The sequence below is a fragment of the Drosophila subpulchrella genome, chromosome 2R, assembly GCF_014743375.2.
Source record: "Drosophila subpulchrella strain 33 F10 #4 breed RU33 chromosome 2R, RU_Dsub_v1.1 Primary Assembly, whole genome shotgun sequence".
Lineage (NCBI taxonomy): Eukaryota > Metazoa > Arthropoda > Insecta > Diptera > Drosophilidae > Drosophila > Drosophila subpulchrella.
Genome location: NC_050611.1, coordinates 21,664,521 through 21,684,300, shown reverse-complemented (window position 1 = coordinate 21,684,300; position 19,780 = coordinate 21,664,521). Strand labels below are relative to the sequence as shown.

The following is a 19,780-nucleotide window of genomic DNA, read 5'->3' as shown; positions in this document are numbered from 1 at the left end:
AAAGCAGACAGATGAGTTAAGTTGTGGGGCAATTATATGGGGGACAACTTACCTGATAGCTCAGTCTGTGGAACTTGGTCTCGGCCAGCACACCCGGTTTGTCGCCCCTCTCCAGACCGACTACAGCCTGTTGGGAGTGAGCCTGAGCATGCGCCTGCTGAGCATCCAATACAATCTGCTGGAACTTCTCCGCGAACTTTCGCTCCTTGCGATCCTTGCGCTCCTGCCGCTTTTTGCGAATCAGGTCACGAACGCGTTCAATACTCCGCGCCAACTTGGACTCCTCGCCAACTTCCTATTTGGGACAGAGATTGCAGACCATTAGAACACAGTCAAGATCAGGGTGGAAACTCAACTGAAGAGTTCGCTACAAGATTCTTTTTGAATAGACATCGATATTGACATTATACGATTAGGGATCCAATGCATACAGAACAGAAAAGAATTTACGCTAAGGGCAGGCAACACAAAAGATTACAACGTACATACATATATAGCCTGATCAACTTTTGACTACTCTATATATAAGTATTTACACATACAGTATGTCTGGATTTAGATATGGATTGGTTAACGCAAACGAGGCAAGCAAGTTTAAAGCAAGTAAGAACGGTTTAGTTGGAAAAATTACCTTCTTCTTGAAAATCTGTTTAACGTTTTCAGTGTATTTAAATTGTTTTAGTTTCGGTTTGTTTGGGTAATTGTTTAAGATTGTGTTTAGTGTTGGGTGTTTTTCGTGTGGCAAGTTAAGGTTAAAACGCATTGTGCAGAGTTGACGACAGAAATTTGGTTAATTGGATTACGCTTAAGTGCATTTTAGAGATTGTTTTTACATGTAGACGTACATTAAGACTTAAACAAAAAACTTGGTAAGGTTTGTTCTGAGTCTGAGTTGGATGCAGTTGAATGGATGTAGGCGGCTTCAGAACAAACCTCAAAGATACAGATTTCGGACCGAGCCGAACTGAGGAACCCAGCAAATGGCGGGGAAAAGCCCCTTTATCTCCTGTGCCGGGTGGGGTTATTATAGTTTTGGTTAAGTAGTAGAATATAAACATTTAGCCAGTTAGTAACACAATGCAGAGAGCGATGGAATTTAGTGGGGATTTTAGAAACATGAAAATGATAATTGATTTTGCTCGTGATAACAGAAGAGTGCCACAGATCGTATGGTGTATAATTCAACTGGTACTTCAATTGGGGGTGCCACCGCGCGATCATGATGAAGCTAAGATCTTACACTCAGAGACACACATATACCGAAAACCACATCAAGGTGCAAGACAAATTCAATTCAAACATTTAGAAATCGATCTAATCGATCGTCTTAACCACTTTAGGGGATCGTTTATGGCGCTGAGAGAGAAGTATCTCTCCCGCGCCGTTTTTGGAGCTAGTTGGTTTTAGTTGTTCGGTTGTTTAAGTACCTTTGCTGGCACACACATAGACATATAGACATATACATTCACGAACGTTAAGAAACTAAGATCGGAATATGATCAACCGGAGCATCTGACTTGCCTCTTTCTTCGATTTGAGTTCCTCGGAGTTGAAACTGTTGAGCAGCAAGGCCAAGAACAAGTTGAGCACCATGAAGTTTCCCATCACGAGTGTCGGCAGAAATATGGCAAAACAGGTGGAGGCTCCTTGCTGCAGAATAAATTTAATTTTTGAACTCTAAATTTTTAGTGGGATCGAAAGTCATACCTCCTCCTCGGCACGCATACAGTCCCAGAGAGGTTCAATCCACTCGCCACACAGAATGCGAAAGATCATCATAAACGAGTGAAAAAAGTCATTGAAGTTCCATCTGATCAAAGATAAACAAATAATTAACATTAAAACTAAGATAGATTTTGATCAGGTCTTGCCTTGGCACTGGGTCTGGGTCGAACTTCTCAGGCGTATAGTCTTTGGAGAATAATTGCATGCCGATGACAGCGAATATGTAGATGACTATGACCAGGATCAGCGTCAGGTTGCCGAGGGCGCCGATCGTTGATATTATAATGCTTAGCAATACCTTCATTGTAGTCCAAGATTGGGCTAGTTTTAATACTCTCAGCTGGAATATAAGAAGGTAAATTATGGATCTTCAAAATATCGATTTCTTGTTACCAATCGCAATCCACGCAAGACACTCAAACCGTCGACAAGCTCGAATATGATGTCTAGTAAGCTCGCAGTAACGATAAGTAAGTCGAAGATGTTCCAGCCGCACAGAAAAAAGTCCTTGGATAGCGCCATTAATTTCACAATGCACTCGAACGTGAAAATGGACGTGAAGACCTGTGAAGTATAACGGTATGTAGACTCATTCTGGTGGCCGAAAATATTAAATTCACCTTGTTTCCCACATCCAGGGCATTGCGAAAGCTCTCACTCATTCCGTGGTGCTCCATGGCTAGGAAGGCGGTGTTCAAAACGATGCAGAGGGTGATGGCGAGCTCGAAAAGAGGATCCCGCACCACTTTGTATAGGCAGTTTTGAAACTGTAGCCAGCTCTCGTAGTCGGTGCACCAATGAACACATCGATCGCAGTTCCGGTCGGGCAGATCATCTAGAATGGGTTGAGACGCCACATTAATTGTGCATACAACAAGAAGACATCTTTACTCACCGATCACAACCACCTCCGAGGAAAATTCCTGGTGCAAAGCGTACACATTGTGATTTTTGATGCGGGCTATGTTTCCATTGCACTTTATCAGACGCACCTCGCGTGGGGAGAGGGCCAGCTCCACGGTGGACACGTGGCCCAAATCGTTGGTCGTGTCTTGCTCCTCGTGATCGTCCACCACACCGGAGTCGTCCTGTGAGGACTCGCGATTCACCCCACTGGAGTTGGAGCTCGCCTGCCGGCTGCTGGCGATAAGCTGACCCTTGTAGTCCGAGGGGTATAGCATGTTGGGGTTCTTCACGCCCACGCCGCTTTCCTGAAAGCTGATGCGGCCCTTTGGCGTGGGAGCAGTGGCAGTGTTGGTTTCGCCACCGGACGCTTTGGCCAGCTGGTGCTGCTGCTCCATCTGCTGGTACTGCTTCTGGGCCTGCAGGGTGAGCGCCGAGGGGCGTTCCGTGGCGCTGTGGCGGGGACTTGGTCCCGGACTGGGCGTGGCCGAGTGAGATTTGGGGTCGTTGCCGTTGCTGCCGTTTCCATTGCCATTGGTGCCGCCTTCCTTGCCGCCTTTTCCCTTTTTTCGCCGAGTCTTTTTCTTGCTATAGGAAGCCAGCAGCACGCCCTTCCGAGAATCAATCTTCTTCTTGTTGTTCTTGCTCAATTTCTTCACGTTCAGCACCGAGGGATCAAAGCTGAACGTAGAGTCATCCCGATGGTCCAGCAGGTCCTTCTTGCGCTCCTGCACGGTCATCAAAAGGTTGGTAATGCACTAGAAAAGGGTGTGGAGTACTCACCTCGTTCGTGATCTCCGCCTCCTCCTCGTAACTCAGCGCCACTACGGCCAGCATCAGGTTGATCAGGTAGAACGAGCCAAAGAACACCACCACCGTAAAGAATGAGACGCTCATAGGACCACAGGTGGCCAGCACCTGAAAGGAAAACGGAATTGGTGCATTGCTCATCTGGGCAGGAACCTTATAGTACCCACCATGTTGTATACGTTTTCCCAGTAGTCCAACGTGATCAGCTGAAAAGTCGTCAGCATGGACCACATAAAGTTGTCAAAGTTGGTGTAGCCGTGATTGGGATTCTCGCCCACACAGAGGCACACGTACTCGAAGGGGCAGTGGCGGGCTCCAGTCAAGTTGCCGCACAGCACGGGCAGTTCATCCTCGTCATACAGCCAGTTGTCGGTGTCGTTGACCCAGCTGCAACGAAATAGTCTCCGTTAGTTCGCGGTCGAGACCCCGAAGAAGCCACCACTCACATATGCCAGTCCGCGTGCGAGACGTTCGTCCAGTCGGTGGGCACCTGGCGCACGCACTTGTTGCGCAGTTCGCCCATGTATACCTGGAGGGCGAAGAGCGCAAAGACCATCAGGCAGAAGATGGTCAGGGTCATGACCTCCGCCAGCTGGCGGAAGGAGTGCAACAACGCGTTGATGATCGTCTTCAATCCGGGCATGATGGACACCGTCTTGAGGGCGCGCAGCACGCGGAACGTGCGCAGCCCCGCCAGGTTGCCCACCTCCATGCCGATGGTGGCGTAGCCGCTGGTGATGACCACGAAGTCCAGCCAGTTCCAAGGGTTGCGCAGATACGTGTACTTGTTGAGCAGAAAGCCCTTGGCGATGATCTTGATGACCATTTCGATGGAGTAGATGGCCAGGAAGATGTACTCCGCCTCCTCCACGGTCTCCGTCATGGCCAGGAAGATGCAGTTGAACAGGATGGTGGCCATGACGCAGTAGTCGAAGAACTGGTTGGTGGCGATGTAGACGCACACCCGCCGCGCCGGGCTCCATGGGTAGAAGAGGAAGAGGCTTTTGGTGCCCGTGAAGCGGTGGATGTAGTTCTTCCGGAACCTCTTGGACACTACGCAGAAGGTCTGCAATTCAAAAAGAGCGGGCAGATTACAGGGTGCTGTTCGGAGGATTCTCTGCCCTCCAGTTGGTCAAGCGAGGAGGAACGGTGGAATTTGGAACATGGGGGCTCTTTTTATTTTTAAATTTTCTCGCTATTTGGGGACCAAACCTAAAATGCTAAATTGTTAAGAAAGAAAAGATCTATCGATCTAGGTAGTTTTGGGACACATCCGAGGCCTATTAATGTTTCGAAAATGCATTTGAAAAATCGTGTCCCCACAATTTTGTTAACTGCTCCCCTCACAGAGGTTGTGCCAATATGGACGATAAGCCAAGCTATTAAGGGTTAATTCAAGCTCCTTGTCTGAAAGTTTTATCAAAATCAAACCCACAGTTTTCGAGAAAATAGCCTAGCAGTGACGCAACCTCGGATTTTCCCCATACAAAAAAGGGGGGCAATAATGAAATTACCTACTGCTCCACTCCTAGAGGTTGTGCCAACATGCACGGTATATGGGTAGATAGGGGATAATCTAAGGAGTGTTCTGTGAAAGTTTTATCAAAATCAAACCCACAGATTTTGAGAAAATTGCTTTACAGTTGGGGGTGTTAAAAAGGTTAATAAAAGGCCGTTTAATCCAGAAACTGAACCATTGGATACTAAGACATGAACCACAATGTAAATAGCTTAGCCATGACAATCATTCGACGCAAACTTTCTATAACTTTATACAACTTTCACAGAGGTTGTGCCAACTTGCACGGTATCGCATTCGAAGGGGCATCATTATAGCTAAATTCTGAATAAATTACAGGCAATTCAAACAGTTTTCGAGAAATTCAAGTATTTTCAGTTATGGCTATTCGCACGCGGTCACACTGTCCAGACCAGCGAGAAATCGTATGCACCCGTGACATCAACCATCAAAATATAGATATTTTCTATGCAAACTTTAATTAATTCATACAACTCTCACAGAGGTTGTGCCAACTTGCACGGTATCGCATTCGAAGGGGCATCATTTTAGCTAATTTCTGAATAAATAACAGGCAATTCAAACCCACAGATTTCCAGAAATTCTAGTATTTTCAATTATGGCTTTTGCCACATAAAATGGCAGCACTGTTGGGTGGCATCCCCAAGTGGCAGCGCCACTATCGATAGGCACGCTATCGCGCCGAAGCAACCCTGTGGCGAGCTGTCAACCGCCACGCGAGGCTACCAGGCCGACTTCCGCAAGGCAATCGTTCTTTCGTTCTCAAACTTTCGAACCGTTCAAACCGTTCGTCCGACCAGAAGGAAAATGAGAGCTAAGGTAAAGATTGGTTCTCACAAGTGAAATAATCTCCGAAACATAGTGAAATATTAGCATCCGCCCTGGCGAACAACAATTAACCGTGTTTTCTCTCGTTTGCAGTGGCGTAAGAAGCGTATGCGTAGGTTGAAGCGTAAGCGCAGGAAGATGCGTGCAAGGTCCAAGTAATCGCAGCGCCATCGCCCACTAACTGGTGAGTTTCCCCGGCCCTTGCCCCCGGGAGCACCCTTTTCTCCAACCACCAGCCGCACGCGAGGTTCTAATTCGCGTTTTCCTCTGTTTTCCAGGAACTCTTGATTGATGCTAACACACCGAAACGAAAACGCCGCCTGGGTCGCCCTGAAAATGGGGCCCACATGTAATTTTGCAAAACCAGTTTTCACACAAACGTACATGTGCATTTCAAATTCACGTTTCATTTCCCGTAAAAATTGATTCTAATAAATTACTGGATTTTCGCCAAGGTTCCACGAGAAAAAGTATGTGTTTGTTAATGAGAATGAGAGTGAGAAAGTAAGAGCGAGAGAACGGAGAAAAGGGCGAGCGTGCTCTTTCGACATAACCACATTCGCGAATCATGTGTCTATATGTGCGTGAGCGTAAGAGCACGTTTTGCCGAAAGTGTTTTTGCTAGTGGGATTCCAGATTCTGGATTCCGGGTCTCCGTGCCGTGGAAGTGAATGCTTATCGGCCAGCCGGCAGATTGGATCTACGGATTGGCAAGAGGCCCGGGAGACCGAAATCCCATTAAACATTGATCACCGAGGCTGGGCAGTAAATTCCCACCAAATCGGCTAACACGATTATTCAGGGCGCAGTCGGACGGAGGAGGAACCAGTGGCCCCAGCCCCCAGGGAGCGCGTGTCCTGCGCTCGTCATGCCGTTCCGCCGCTGCTCTGCTCCCTGCTCCTTGGCCACATTCGGAATATCGATTTGTTTGCCGCCGGAGGGGAGCCAACCACACCGAAACTAATCCTGAAGCAGCTGCCCGGGCCAAACTGAGTTGTTCATTAGCGCCCTGATTTCTTCAATTATATATGCAGATGTGCCTGCCGAGGATGATGTTTCGGCCGTCCCCGTCGGCCCTCCCTCCAGCCCACTTGTCTGAAGGTCGTTTGTCACTGTAATACACACATAAACGTCGCTCAGACGAGTAAGCAGAAATTTTAATGTAACAAGCAAAAATTACGATTGGGTGGCAGTATGCCATTTACCATTTTGTGGGCTGTGGGCCTCGCTGGGCTGTAAATTTGCATGGTTCCCCTGCTTTCCCGTTCCCCGAAGTGTGGTTGGAGATTGAGGCACGGCAAGCGGCGGAGGCGGAGCAGAGAGCTTAAGGATAAGCGTGTGTACTTTTAAGTGCCCGAAATGAAAAGTTGTGTAGGACCTTGTTCGGGATTCCGGACAAACATGCGGCGTCTGTGTCTTATCACGACGCCGGGGAGGAGCAGACGGACCTTGTTTGCCAGCAGAGGGCCATTAAATGCAATTAAGCACTTTGATTCTCCACCTGCAGTGGCTGTTTGAGAGCTCGGCAGCCCAATTTCCATGGGGAGGCTGTGCCTAGGTTTGCCCAACTAAAATCTAATATTCAAAGGTAAGTAACTTTGGAACTACCCAGAAACTGCTGCGTTATTTGGTTAGGAAAGTTACTCAAAACAAATGGAATGTTTGGTCAGTTTCGGCACACTATCAGAGATGAGCGACCAAGTCACTAAGACTGAAGTTCTTGCTTGACTACTACTAAAATTAAATATGGCAAGTTTTGAACCAGTATATACCCCTCTTTGTCGTGGATTGTATGACAAACATTCGGGCAACCCCTTATCGCAGATCGCAAATCTCAAAACTACCTTATAACTTTGGTGGAAAGTTACTCAACTCAAAGCCAGAAGACTTAATCCATGGTTAGACAGCTTTCAGCGCACATTTTATCAAAGATGAAAGCGAGAACCGAAATGATTTGTATTATTTATGGCTTTTCGCAGATGACACAAAGAGACCTTAGTGATATATTGTGACTTGGGTTGCTTTGGGAATTAGCTGGACTTTGTCAAAAGGATTTGCCAAAGCCGTGTGGTTAACAGCTTAGCCACCAGTGACTGTGACCCGGAAAGGCTCATTTGTTTTCCAACAGCCAACCACTCTCAAGATTTAATTATAGAATGTGGGACACCAGTGCAGCACCCATCGCAGGAGTCACTGTGACCCAGAAAGTGCTACGATACAGCAGGATTTTTCAGGACTGCAAGCCAATAAGATTTAATTATAGATTGCCCGGCTGTGTTTGTCTTGGACTTAGTGGGATATCCAGTCGATCGATAAACACATCATTCGGCGTCACAGGTACGCTCATCTCATCTCTCCCCATGACGGTAACTCCCATTATATTGCAGCCCATGAGCCTTGTGCGCTGGCCACTTGCATGTTTATTCAGCCCAGTCCGGGCCGCTATCCGGAATTATTTTGCCACGACACGTGGCCCGAAAGCCGCCAAGTCTTGAGTACACTTGCATGTTCGCCTATAATTTGTCCTCTGCGGCTGCTGCGGCAGCGACTCCGGCCAGTTTGTTTGAGTCACGTAAATACGGTTGTCAACTTTGCTGCCCGGAACCCTGTGCATGACATGACCCATATTTCCAGCACACATCCACACTCGGCACCGGGTACTGGGTACTGGGTACTCGGTGGCCAAACGTGTGCGCAATTGTGTGTGTCCTTTGTTTGATGTACACAGTTCCAAAATTTATTCCCGCCTTTGAAATTTAACGAGCGCGCGGCATTTACGCTGATTTCCTTTTCGGCTCTCGAGGGCCCACGAGGGCCGTTCTAGGCGTTTCCATTAACCCCGGTTTCCCTGCCGCCAAAGTGCACTTCCACTTGTGCCCACAATGGCGCAAGTGCAGCGCAACGAAGCCATCAAAACAAAAGCAGCAACAGCCCGCGCCGCGTTCCATTTCCGCCACTTTTCCGCCTCCCCTCCGGCCCCAGGAATCCGGATTCCGGGGACTGGCTCGGCGGCCGTGTGACTTTTTAATTAGAGCCAATGGGCGGCCAACTGGGGTGAGGTCGCGGATAATGAGCGGGCCAGGTCGGTACTCACCTCCTCATAGATGAAGGTGTCAATCTCCTCCAGCGGCTTGCCGTACATGTGCTCCGGAAAGGGCTCGAACTTGCGGGGCAGCACGTCGCCGTCCTCTACGGAGGCCTTGGTCCGCGGATGGAAGCCGTACTCTCGCACCAGCTGGATGTGCCGGTTCTCGTGTTTGACCTGCGACCTCTGCGTATACGCGACGACCTGGTGCTTGGCGACAGCTGGAAGAGATCGGGGTGATTAGTACTTGGAACGGATGGAATGGATATCAATATAAGCAGACATTAGTGAGAAGTTGTTATTATTCATTAGTCCTGTAACGATCTATAAAATTGTTGTTCATCACAGGCTAAAGTTTTTAAGAATGTTTATAATTTCAACGAACTTACAAACCTTTTGCTAACTTTATATATTCCCCCAGACTTATTTTTTTAATATCTCTTCTCTCCATATCGAGCAGCTCAGAGTAAAGGTATACTTTAATATAATTGTCGATTATTTTATTAAGGTGTGTGCAAGTGGGCAATCAAATTGTAAATTATTTGTATCTGGTCTTAAGCCCCAGCTTCTTCTTAAAGTAAAATTAAAAACCATTTGTAACTCTTAGGGAGCAAATCTTTATTTCGCACATGCAATCACTTATGTCGAACTTATTTAATCCCATAGATATATATAACTCTATATTTTAAACAATTCACTATTAAGCCTGCTAAAGAATACATGTGAATTACTGGTATAATCATTTGTAGGTATACTTTCATATTATTGTCAGATAAATTATTTTGTACTTTAAAATTTGGACCTATTGTTAAAATTTATAGAACTTGAGTTATGGACACAAGATTAATCAGAGTTTAGCCGGTGACCACTCAAACATTTTTACAGCAACAGATATCTATCTTGCGGAATGACAACATACCAGCTCGTTCTCATCTGCACCCTAAATAGCTACTGCTCTTCTGGGGAGCACGTCCCCGGACCGAAGCCCAAGTCGCTCACTCCCCGATCTCACATCCGATGCCCGAAAACTCGGTGCTAGTCCAGGTACTGCAGGCCCTCTGTGGCGGAATCGCCGGAGCTATCACCCGCAGCATCACCCAGCCGCTGGATGTGCTGAAGATCCGCTTCCAGATGCAGGTAGAGCCGGTCACCAACGACAAGGGGTCCAAGTACCGCGGGGTCATCCACGCCTTCAAGTCGATATACGCCGAGGAGGGAATGCGAGGGATGTTCCGGGGCCACAACTCCGGTCAGGTCCTCAGCGTCACGTACGCCTTGGTGCAGTTCTGGTCCTACGAACAGCTCCGCTCACTGGCCCACCAGTCGGACTACTGGAACCAGCGTCCCTTCCTCATGTTTTTCGTGTGCGGCGGCCTGGCTGGATGCCTGGGAGCCGTGGCCGCCCAGCCACTCGACGTGGTGCGGACCCAGATGGTGGCTGCCGATCCCTCCTCGAACCGCAGCCAGATGAGCACCCTGAGTGGACTGCGAAGGGTCTTCAGGATGGAGGGCTGGGCGGGGCTCTCGCGAGGATTGCCCTTCCAGTTGGTGCAGGTCTTCCCGCTGGTGGGGGCCAACTTCCTCTTCTACAAATACCTGAATGCCCTGGTGCTCATGGCCATGCCGCCGGCGCCGCCCGATCACCGCCAGGAGATCCACGGCGGCTTCCTCTTCCTCAACGGAGCGCTGTCTGGGGTGATTGCCAAGATGATCGTCTACCCGGCGGACCTGCTCAAGAAGCGCATCCAGCTGATGGCCTTCACGCAGGAGCGCAAGACCTTCGGCCGCAACCCCGAATGCCCAACGGTCCTGGGCTGCATCGCCGCCACGCTCCGGGTGGAGGGCATCGGAGGCTTCTACAAGGGAATGTCGCCCACCCTCTTCAAGGCCGGACTGACCAGCGCCGTTTACTTCTCCATCTACGACATGTTCAAGCGCCACCTGATTGGCCCCGTGAAGGATGCCGACAAAAGTCGGCAAAAGCTTGGGAAGTAGTCATATCACATCGTTGTGCATTTTGAGCAGGTAAGTTTTGGTCTAATCCCACTCAGTGTCTAGAGACTGGTTTAAATTATTACACTAACATGGTTTATTTTGTACAGCAGCATCGCGTGAGGACGTGTGGAATATGGATGAGCGAACGAGTCGAATATAAGTTAAAAGTTCCTTTGATGGAGTGAGCTGGAGGCGTGAACAGTAGACTAGACGACCAGATGGCCAAGGCCGGGCGTTGCCGCCTATTTCCAGTTGGAGCTGGATCCCGCCCAACCGCCGGAAGCTGGCGCGGAGTAGCTGTATCCGTCGCCACCGCCGCCGGAAGATCCGCCATAGGAGCCACCGCTTCCGGAGGCAGCGGCAGCCGCCACCACCTGGGTATCGTAGCTGGATCCGCCGCCATGTCCTCCGCTACTGTAGCCACCGCCATGTCCTCCGCTGTATCCTCCGGAGCTGTAGGAGGAGCCACTGCTGTAAGAGGAGCCACCGCTGTAGGAGGAGCCACCGGAGTAGCCTGCATCATATCCACCCGAGGAGCCTCCGCCATATCCGCCGGAGGAGGAATCACCAGCAGCGGCGGCAGCGACAATCACCTGGGTATCATGGCCTCCGCCGCTGTGTCCACCACCGCTGTAGCCTCCATGACCGCCATTGCTGTATCCTCCGTAGCCTCCGGAGCTGCCCCCGTGGGCAGAGGAGTCCGAGCTGGCGGCGATGGCTGCAATGTTGGCGATGGCATGGCCACCGTCTCCTCCATGTCCGCCGCCGCCTCCGTGACCATGACCGTGATCGGAGGACGAACCAGCAGCAGCTGCGATGGCGGCAATCTTGGCATCATCGTGACCGGAACTATATCCGCCTCCACCTCCGCCCGAAGAGTGGTTCTCGGTGATGATGGCATAGGTGTTCACATGGACACCACCTCCACCGCCGCCGCTGTATCCCCCATCATGGGAGTGAATCTCGTAACCACCGCCTCCATGGCCTCCGAAGTCGCCGCCTCCGTGACCTCCAAAGTCACCGCCTCCGTGACCGCCGTGGTCGCCGCCTCCGTGACCGCCGTGGTCGCCACCGCTCTCCGGCAGGTGAATGCGGATGTGGACGTGCTCGCGTCCGAAGGTGGGTTTGCCCCAAACGGCCGGGCTGGCCAGCAGGAGCGCACTGATCTGGGATTGGGAGGAGGGAAGCTTGGTTAGGATCCAAAAAGGCTGATGCGGTGCCGCGGTGAACTCACTATGAAACGGGCTGCCATTTCTCTGGATTCGTTGCCAAGGACTCTCGGATGATAGCTCGCCTCTGGACCGACTGACTGGAAATGATTCGGCAATCGTGGCCGCTCGCCGTTTTATAGCCCTCTTCTGCACTCGGGAGCCACGGGGTTACATAAGCGATCGCGACGCCGTCGAGCAAGTGCAGAGATAATCTCTTTCGGCGACGACGCGCCGAATGAAGTGGAGCCAGACCCGCTGGCGTTCCACGGGCGCGACCCATTGAAGGCCACATGGCCGCGTCTTCGTCTTGCTTTCTTCTCCGCATGCTCGGCGGGTCTCCACTCTCCCTTTCTGCAGATCGCGAGAGTGTTGACCTTTCACATCATCCCCAGCATGTGCCCTTTGCAAGCGCGGCTCTCTCCCTCACTCTTACACGCCGCAAACAGCTGAACCCTTTTATATTTTCTGTGTGCAACATTTTTGATATAAAATGGTGTGTTACCAACGTAAATGTAATAGCATCTTTGAATTTCCATTTGCAATATTTGGAGCGACTATCAAAACAGGTTTCATAAACCAACTTCAAATTACTACTACGACTCACCAGGAATTGCTTTTGAGGTATTACCCACATCATACATTTAATGGAACAACTCTTAAGAACCCACATACTGAAGCTAAACTTTATGCTAATCGTTTCTATAGGGAAAGCATCAAATAAGATTTAAGATTGTTACCAAATTTGTAAAAAATCTTTGTTTTTTCATGCGAATAACCAAACAGGTTCATTAAACCTACATATATAAAATCACTATACAAAGTCACAAAGTTACAAGGAAAAATCAATCAAAGGTACCCATATATCTTAGCTAACCTTTATTATGTCTTAATTTGTTTTGCAGAGGTACAAATTGTGTAAGTCGAGACGTAACAGACTAGTACAATATTAATGATAACAGAAGGTTCGACTTGTCAGCCGCTGTTTCTCCCTGTGTACTAGCTAACTCTCTCCCGAGGAGCACTGGCTTCTGTGCTCCACTTTCGTTTGAGAGAAAATCTGAGTGGCCCTAAGCTTTGTGGGCTGGCTGCCGAAAATGGTTAAAATCGAAATCCAAACTGTGGTAATATGCAACTTGACCAGTTCCAGTTTTGGCCCAGAGCTCGTTGTTATTGCCACTTTATCACATCGACGATGCTGGCTGGTAACCGTTAGGTATTTTGTTGACGTTCATGTTTATGGATGTTTATGCAGATACGAACTTCCTATTGGCAATTCCTTATTGTTGGTCGGGACACTTGCATAACGATTGGCCAAGGGTTGGATGGCTGGATTGCCCGCTGGTCAGGTCGTTAGTCATTAACCCATTGATGGCCGTTCCCGGGCCGGAAATTAGCCCGATGATGATGTTTGCCAGCACGGATGAGTGGGGAACAGAACCTGTTCTTCGGATTGGGCCAGGTCAGGTCCCCTTTTTTTGAGAGCCAGCTGGGAAAGTGGCTCTCGAGCGTTATTGGGTTAAGCCTCGCCTGCAGCAGCATCAAAAATATCTTGTCATGCTCCGGCGCTGCAGCATTGGCAAAAAGATACAAAATAAAAAGTGCCATGCCGTGGGTTTTGTTCACTCTTACATCAGCAAGACGTCCGACTGACTGACGGACTGCCAGCGGAGAGAGGTCATGGCCATTGGCCATCCAGCACCACCAGCTCACCCACCACCCACCCTACCCTTCCGTTCTGCATTGGGCGTTGATTAGCTACAGTTTTCATTAGCATTGAGTGAGTGGGTCGCAGTTTTCATCCGAATCCGAACCATCGGAATCGGGGCCATCCGGCCATTTCGATTACGTCGCTGATTATCATTTCTCATCTGGGGAGCTAGGCAGCTGACTGCTTGGCAGCTCGGCAGATTCCACCGTTGCCGAATAATTAATACACATTTAAACTGTTTCGAATTGTAAACAAAAGCGGGCTTACATAAGGAACTAGCTGGCGGAGAGCGGGACACCAACGCAACATCGGTTGCCAATCAAACCATAATGACGATCATAATCACGATGCTGTGGCGAATGAAGTTCGAACTGGAAGATGTGGAGATGGAGCTGGAGCTGGAGCTGGAGCACTCGGGCTGCATCTCTCGATGGGGATTACATCTTCGGCCCTGCTCACGATGATGAAGGTGCTTCTTAAAGCTGCTGCAGCGATGATGACGGCAGTGACGATGCCAACCGGTTGGCGGTCGCACATTAACATCAGATGCAACAAAGACGCACATCTTCCCCGTATTGCATAATCGTCCCGGGCTCGCGACTCGCTACTCCAGACCCACCGCCGCATCTTCACGCGGAAGCAAAGTCATTCTCAAAGCGCCCAAAAACAAAAAGGAAATTGCACACAGACACAGAAACTTAAAAGCAACTAGCAACGGGCAATGTCGTGGTTTTCCCCAAAACCAGTTGCATCCACACACGGCGAGAAACGTTGCCATTCAATTGATGCATGCATATCTTTCGAGTGATTCCAGGTAATCGCAAAACTTAAGCTAGTTCACAATGACAAAGTGAAGACCCAACGTGCACTTTATCTCTAAGTTTAAACTGATATAAAATTGGTACTTAGTGGTCTTTCAAGTCGCGAAAGCACTAGTAAAAGAAAGTTCAAACTGAAATATAACAAATGATTATTTAATTATTGCATGGGTTTCTCAATCACAAACACACAACCCAATGCACAGAAATGTTAATAAACAACTTGCAACTCTGGAAAAAGTAAACCCCTTCTCCTAAGCTCAATATAAATTCCAAAACAGTTCTTTAAAACAAAGTAAAAGTAGAGTGTTCAAAGTTTTAAGAGCCCTTATAACTCGCCGCTCTTTACGAACTTCTGGCTGTATTGTTTGCCACTTTATGGGTTAATTTTCATAATTTTCTTTTAGTGCAGCCATTGTTGCAGTTGCAACTGGCGTGGCGTTGCTGCTCCGGCTGCAGTTGCAGCTGCGCAGACCTTTGCACAAGTTCAATGGTGACGGGAATGGGAATGGAAATTGAAATGGGATTGGGACTGGCAGAGGGACTCGGGTTGGGGCCGGGGCTGGGCCAATTACGCCCCTCGCAGACGGGGCACTTTCTATGCAGCGCTTCCTGGCCCTGGCCGAAAACCAAATCCAATTCGGGGCTGGCGAGGCGAAAAGGAAGGTGGCTTTGGCCAGAAGAAGGAGGCGGAGACGGAGGAGCCCAGACCGAAACAGAAGCTCCAGCGAGGCGGGACAAACAAAAGTGAAAAAGTGAATCGGGAGGATAAAGCGAGATGCAGCAGCAATTGCTCTACATATTTAATTAGTTTCCGTTTCCGTTCATATTCGTAATCCGCAGCTGGCAGCGCCTGCTGGCCTTTGTGCATTGTTCACCTCCCCAATGAATATCCTCCGCTGACAATGGCGCCCGTCGCCCACTCCCCCGCCCACCGCCCACTCATCCGCCCGTTGCCCCACCGAAAGGACAAATTGCGCTCTCTATCGGCGCCTGCAAAACGGTTGCGTAACTTATGGCCAGTCATCAGCCGAAACTTTTGCGTCCAGCAAAAGCGCTTCCCATTTTCGATTTGTTTATCATTTATTTAAACGGCCTTAGGGTCGGCCCGTCCCGCCATTAAGCTGCTTCGATTCCATTCTCGTTTTATTGGCCAAGACCCAGACCCAGACCCAGAATCGACCCAAACCCGAAACGCACAGGACAGGAGCCGGCCAAGCAATCGCCCAGCACACAATGAGCAATGCTATTTAATTATGTTGATGAGCAGGACCGGACTGGAGGACAGGACAGGAGTCCGGGAAGTGGCAGGAAAACGCACAGCACGCACAAAAAGCAAAGGCAAATGCCTTCGGCCTTCCCACCCCCCAAAACACGCCACTCCTCCACTGGCATTCCGATTCTCGCACCGTGGGCGGCTCCGGACAAAGTGAACTTCCAGAGAGTGTGCAATAACCCGATGATGAATGTTCGTCTTTGAGCTCATAACTTGGCCAACTAATAAATTTTCAAATTATGCAGATTCTTAGAACACGAGTTCTCGGGATACTATAATGTTGAACAAGGAAACGATTACAATTTAGGGAATGAAAGGCGTTTACGTTCACTATTAAATAATTCCTTTAAGGTCATAATAGGTCAAACTAAAACATATGCCAACTTAGTTGTATGTAAAAACAAAAAAGGTTAGATAATATTTTACTTTACGCAAGACAAGGAATAGTCAGGCAAGAACTTATTGAAAAAGTGGTCTCTAACGCAATTTGAAACATTTTGGATTGTAAACTTTTAGAGCCCTAAAACAGCAATGCGTTTACAATCCGAATACCAGTTTCAAAAGAGTTCTAGTCACTCCAGTCAGCCGACATCCAACGACATCTGTGTGGCCACGACCACTGTGCACGACTTTCGCTTAGTTGGCGTGCAGGTGTCGCTGTCAGGATGTCGGAGGAGCTTTGTGGAGGAGGAGGAGAGGCAGGAGTCCTGCCCCGTGACACCTGCCCTCCTGGCCTTTCAATGCATATGCCCTCGGATACAGATTTGATGGCCTCCCCATTACACGACTCCCAACGCCCCACTCCCCCGGGGACACCTCCAGAATAATATTTATGAGGCCGGGTGGCTTGAAAAACTATCAATAGCGGTATCAGTAGGGCTTAGTGGTTCGGGGACTCACCTTTCTCATCGTTGGACGCCGTTTGATCATCACTCATCTTGACTGATTGTCGTCGTTTGGTTGGTTGCTGCTGCTGCCTCTGGTTGCTCCTTGGTCTCGTGTCCTTCGTCCTTGCCGAGGTCCTTAGGGCAGCTGCATGTCTCGCTCTCTCTTATCTGGCTTCTCACTCGATTTTCGAACACTGGTCATACATATGTCTGTCTCACTTTTCAGGCGAGCGGATCGCTCAGTTTACCGTTAACGTTAATATTGTCACCGTTCCCTTTGTTAACCATTTTGTGCGTGGTATTATCTACTATTGCTATTGCTGTTGTTGTTGTTGTTGCTGGAGTGCTTATCACGCTGGGGGCTTTCATGCTGCCTATTGCTATTGCTATGCTATGCAAATCTTATGACTACGACAGTTTCCAATAATGGCATTTGGCATCGCCCGAGCTCGTCTCCTCAGCTCCGTCTTCGTCTACTTCTATTGTGAGCTTTGGCTTTGTTGTGTTGATTGTTGCTTTACATTTTGCGATGCGCGTCTGTTTTGTAAACGGGATAAATGGGAAGAAACGGTTGTGAGTGGAGAGATTTAAGCTTATGTAAGAGGGTGGGGATTGCGAGTAAATTAAATCGCCTCTGCCCGCAATTGCTCTGCGTCGTGTCGTGTAGCGGTAATTGGCAGCGCGCTAATCCCCGGCAGCTCAAGTCGCCCCAACCAACACACACAGGCCACACTGAGAAAAATTAATATTTTTAGAATTAAAGCAAGGAGACTTTTCCTTAACATGTGTCGTTAAAAATAGCAATATAAATTTTAAAAAACTATAATACGTTATACATATATTCTAATAAAGTAGGAATGGATGTAAGTTTTCCCAAAGATACTACTTAATTTTTTGAAATAAAACAGTTTTCTCGCTTCCAATCTGGGTTTTATTGGAACAAGAAGGGACTTAAATGTACCAAATTATTTATATCTTTAATGTCTTGAAATAAAACTTTTTCCCTCCCCTAGGGCTATCATCGCATAGCAGCTTTTCCTTAGAACTCGAAGCACATTTCCCCAAGTGCAGTACGTATACGCAACGTAACGACTCACTCGACTTACGTGTGTGTAATGTGCGTAACGGAAGAGATAAACACCTGCGAGGGGGAGGCGGCCTGAGACGAGAGCCGGGAAATGAGCGCCGCTTTAAGACTTAAAGCTTGGGCAAGATAAAGTTAATTAACATTATGGGCACACACACACAATCTAGCATCTCCCCGCACAGAGCCGCACACTCACACGGCACAAAGTGAGATACAAGAATTGATAAATGGCGCCCAACCAAAAGCAATGAGGTTGCGTGGGCAGTGGCGTAGGGGAGGGGGCGTGGCAGGGCGGAGGACGGGATGATGCTGCTCATTGCTCAGCGCTTTGTTGCCGCTGCTCCCGGCATTGTTGGCCCTACAGTGTACGGCAATATGTATGGGTAAACGTTTGTGTAGGCCCGTGCTTCCTGTTGTGCTTCTCACAAACTTCTTGACACGTCTGCAAGCAACTGGCAACTGGCAGCGAAAATGGAAAAGCGTTAGATGAAGGCGCCCATAAAATATTCAATATCAAGTTTCCACCTCCCCGTTATGGCAGTTGATGTTTGCTGGCGGAAATTCGCTGGCAGCGAAGGTGGGACTGGTGGGGATATGCCCGTGCCATTAGGCCCGGAGGCTGGGCCACTGCTGCCTAAGCTCCTGCCGTAGCAGATCCACCTGCATCTGCCGGTCTGCTGGCTTGGAGTCGGACCGGGCACACACAAATCGGCAAAAGCACTTTTATTACAACAATAAGAGCGGCGCTGGAGGCATTAAACAATGTGTTGTTGGCTTACAATTTTACGGCGGGGTCTTCCCCATGGGAGGGGGGTGGGGGGAGCGGAAACTCCGTTTCTGTTTCTGCTTTCTGGGCGTGACCAGCGGTTGGTTTTAAAGTTGGCCCATAAAAGTGCGGCTGAGCTTTGCCAGTTGGCCCCTAAAGTTGTGCTACAAATTTGGCTCTTCGGTCCCCTTCCGCCATTTTTTGCTCTCTCTTTCGTGCGAAAGAAAGGCGAACAGGACGAGGCGATACGAAACGAAGCGAAAGTGTGGCCGCCTAGTTAAGTGCACATCAAGAGCTAATTTATGGCCACGACATTGTGGTTGTGTTGGACCTACATCTACATCCCCAGCCCAAACACACGCGCACACACCATACACACACTCGTTGGAATGTTCGATTTTACCTTTAGACATTGGCCATCAGTTGTTTATCCTCCGTTAGCTGCAGTTGTTGGATGTTCGGGATGATAGCTGGCTTTATGTAATCGCTTGTGTGCTTGCACTACGGCTATTTCTATTTCTATTTTCGTACTACACTTTCTTGGGCCTGCAACACACGCACACGAACCCACTGAAGTTGCCCCGTACTCCCACTCCCACTCCCACACTAACACTTACACTTCCACTTCCCAACACTGGCCCACTCACTATGCCCGATTCAGAAGTCGTTGTTGTTGTTGCTCCCGCTGCTGTGTTTTATTTGATTTTATTTTACATTAATTACATTTTTATTTAGTCGCAACTGTGCAACAATTTGAGTGGAGGGGGACGGGGATGTTGGAACGGAACCAGCAACAAAAACAGAAACGGCACAAAGCAAAAAACTTCGGGCACGCACATTGTTTGACACACACACATGGGCGGGCTGAGAAGTGTTATTACAATTTACTGTTGATTTCTTTCGCGGCCCAGCGAGTGGGTGCGAGCGAGACAGCGAGGTGGCCTCCCTGCCAGCGCGTGTGTGTGTGCCAGCGAAAGCGTGCGAAAGAGCGCGAAAATGTAGGTTAGTTTCCGCCGAGGACCCTCCCCCTCCCTCGGCAGCAGCAACAACAACATGCAGCACACATTTCACTCTATTTTTGGGCGCTGAAGAATTTTCCTCGCACTGAATGCACTTGTGCTGGTAACGCGAACGGCGCTGT

The 19,780-nt window shown here is 49.0% G+C and overlaps 3 protein-coding genes and 1 long non-coding RNA gene across 13 annotated transcripts in view; 2 read left to right on the top strand and 2 right to left on the bottom strand.

Moving 5' to 3' along the window:
- LOC119549411 (sodium channel protein 60E) overlaps nt 1–19,780 on the bottom strand; it is a 32,986-nt gene that overhangs the window by 13,008 nt on the left and 198 nt on the right. For 4 of the 9 annotated variants that reach the window (XR_005219413.1, XM_037857475.1, XM_037857474.1 and 1 more), the window contains exons 2-15: nt 19,043–19,185; nt 16,800–17,323; nt 8,901–9,112; nt 3,885–4,504; nt 3,606–3,825; nt 3,412–3,546; nt 2,621–3,356; nt 2,346–2,560; nt 2,119–2,289; nt 1,872–2,065; nt 1,708–1,810; nt 1,522–1,650; nt 632–646; nt 53–295 (exon numbers count right to left, since the gene is read on the bottom strand). Coding sequence is in view for 8 of the 9 variants with exons in the window: in XM_037857475.1 (XP_037713403.1) it covers nt 53–295; nt 632–646; nt 1,522–1,650; nt 1,708–1,810; nt 1,872–2,065; nt 2,119–2,289; nt 2,346–2,560; nt 2,621–3,356; nt 3,412–3,546; nt 3,606–3,825; nt 3,885–4,504; nt 8,901–9,112; nt 16,800–16,836 (3,030 nt within the window). In the remaining variant the exon portion in view is untranslated. Of the gene's footprint in view, nt 1–52; nt 296–631; nt 647–778; nt 1,651–1,707; nt 1,811–1,871; nt 2,066–2,118; nt 2,290–2,345; nt 2,561–2,620; nt 3,357–3,411; nt 3,547–3,605; nt 3,826–3,884; nt 4,505–8,900; nt 9,113–16,799; nt 17,324–19,042; nt 19,186–19,780 lie in introns of those variants that run through there. The other 5 variants (XM_037857478.1, XM_037857477.1, XM_037857481.1 and 2 more) reach the window with 3 other exon arrangements.
- LOC119549415 lies at nt 5,642–6,276 on the top strand. Its single transcript, XR_005219414.1, has 3 exons — nt 5,642–5,797; nt 5,900–5,990; nt 6,085–6,276. It is a non-coding gene; the product is annotated as an uncharacterized LOC119549415 (long non-coding RNA).
- Nucleotides 9,644–11,133, top strand: LOC119549413 (mitochondrial thiamine pyrophosphate carrier). 2 transcript variants are annotated; one of them, XM_037857486.1, is made up of 2 exons: nt 9,644–10,916; nt 10,997–11,133. In XM_037857486.1, the coding sequence occupies exon 1, from the start codon at nt 9,909–9,911 to the stop codon at nt 10,884–10,886; it is 978 nt and encodes a 325-aa protein (XP_037713414.1). In that variant the 5' UTR covers nt 9,644–9,908; the 3' UTR covers nt 10,887–10,916; nt 10,997–11,133. The 2 variants fall into 2 exon arrangements, with proteins under 2 accessions (XP_037713414.1, XP_037713413.1); XM_037857485.1 differs by having other exon boundaries at nt 10,994–11,121.
- On the bottom strand, nt 11,097–12,247 carry LOC119549414 (glycine-rich protein DOT1). The gene is made up of 2 exons (XM_037857487.1): nt 12,121–12,247; nt 11,097–12,052 (listed from the first exon to the last, which is right to left on the bottom strand). Exons 1-2 carry the CDS (start codon nt 12,136–12,138, stop codon nt 11,129–11,131), a joined length of 942 nt encoding a protein of 313 aa, XP_037713415.1. The 5' UTR covers nt 12,139–12,247; the 3' UTR covers nt 11,097–11,128.

What these genes read in the sequence shown, in the direction of transcription:
- LOC119549413 (XM_037857486.1), top strand. Translation starts at nt 9,909, where the DNA reads ATGCCCGAAAACTCGGTGCTAGTCCAGGTACTGCAGGCCCTCTGTGGC.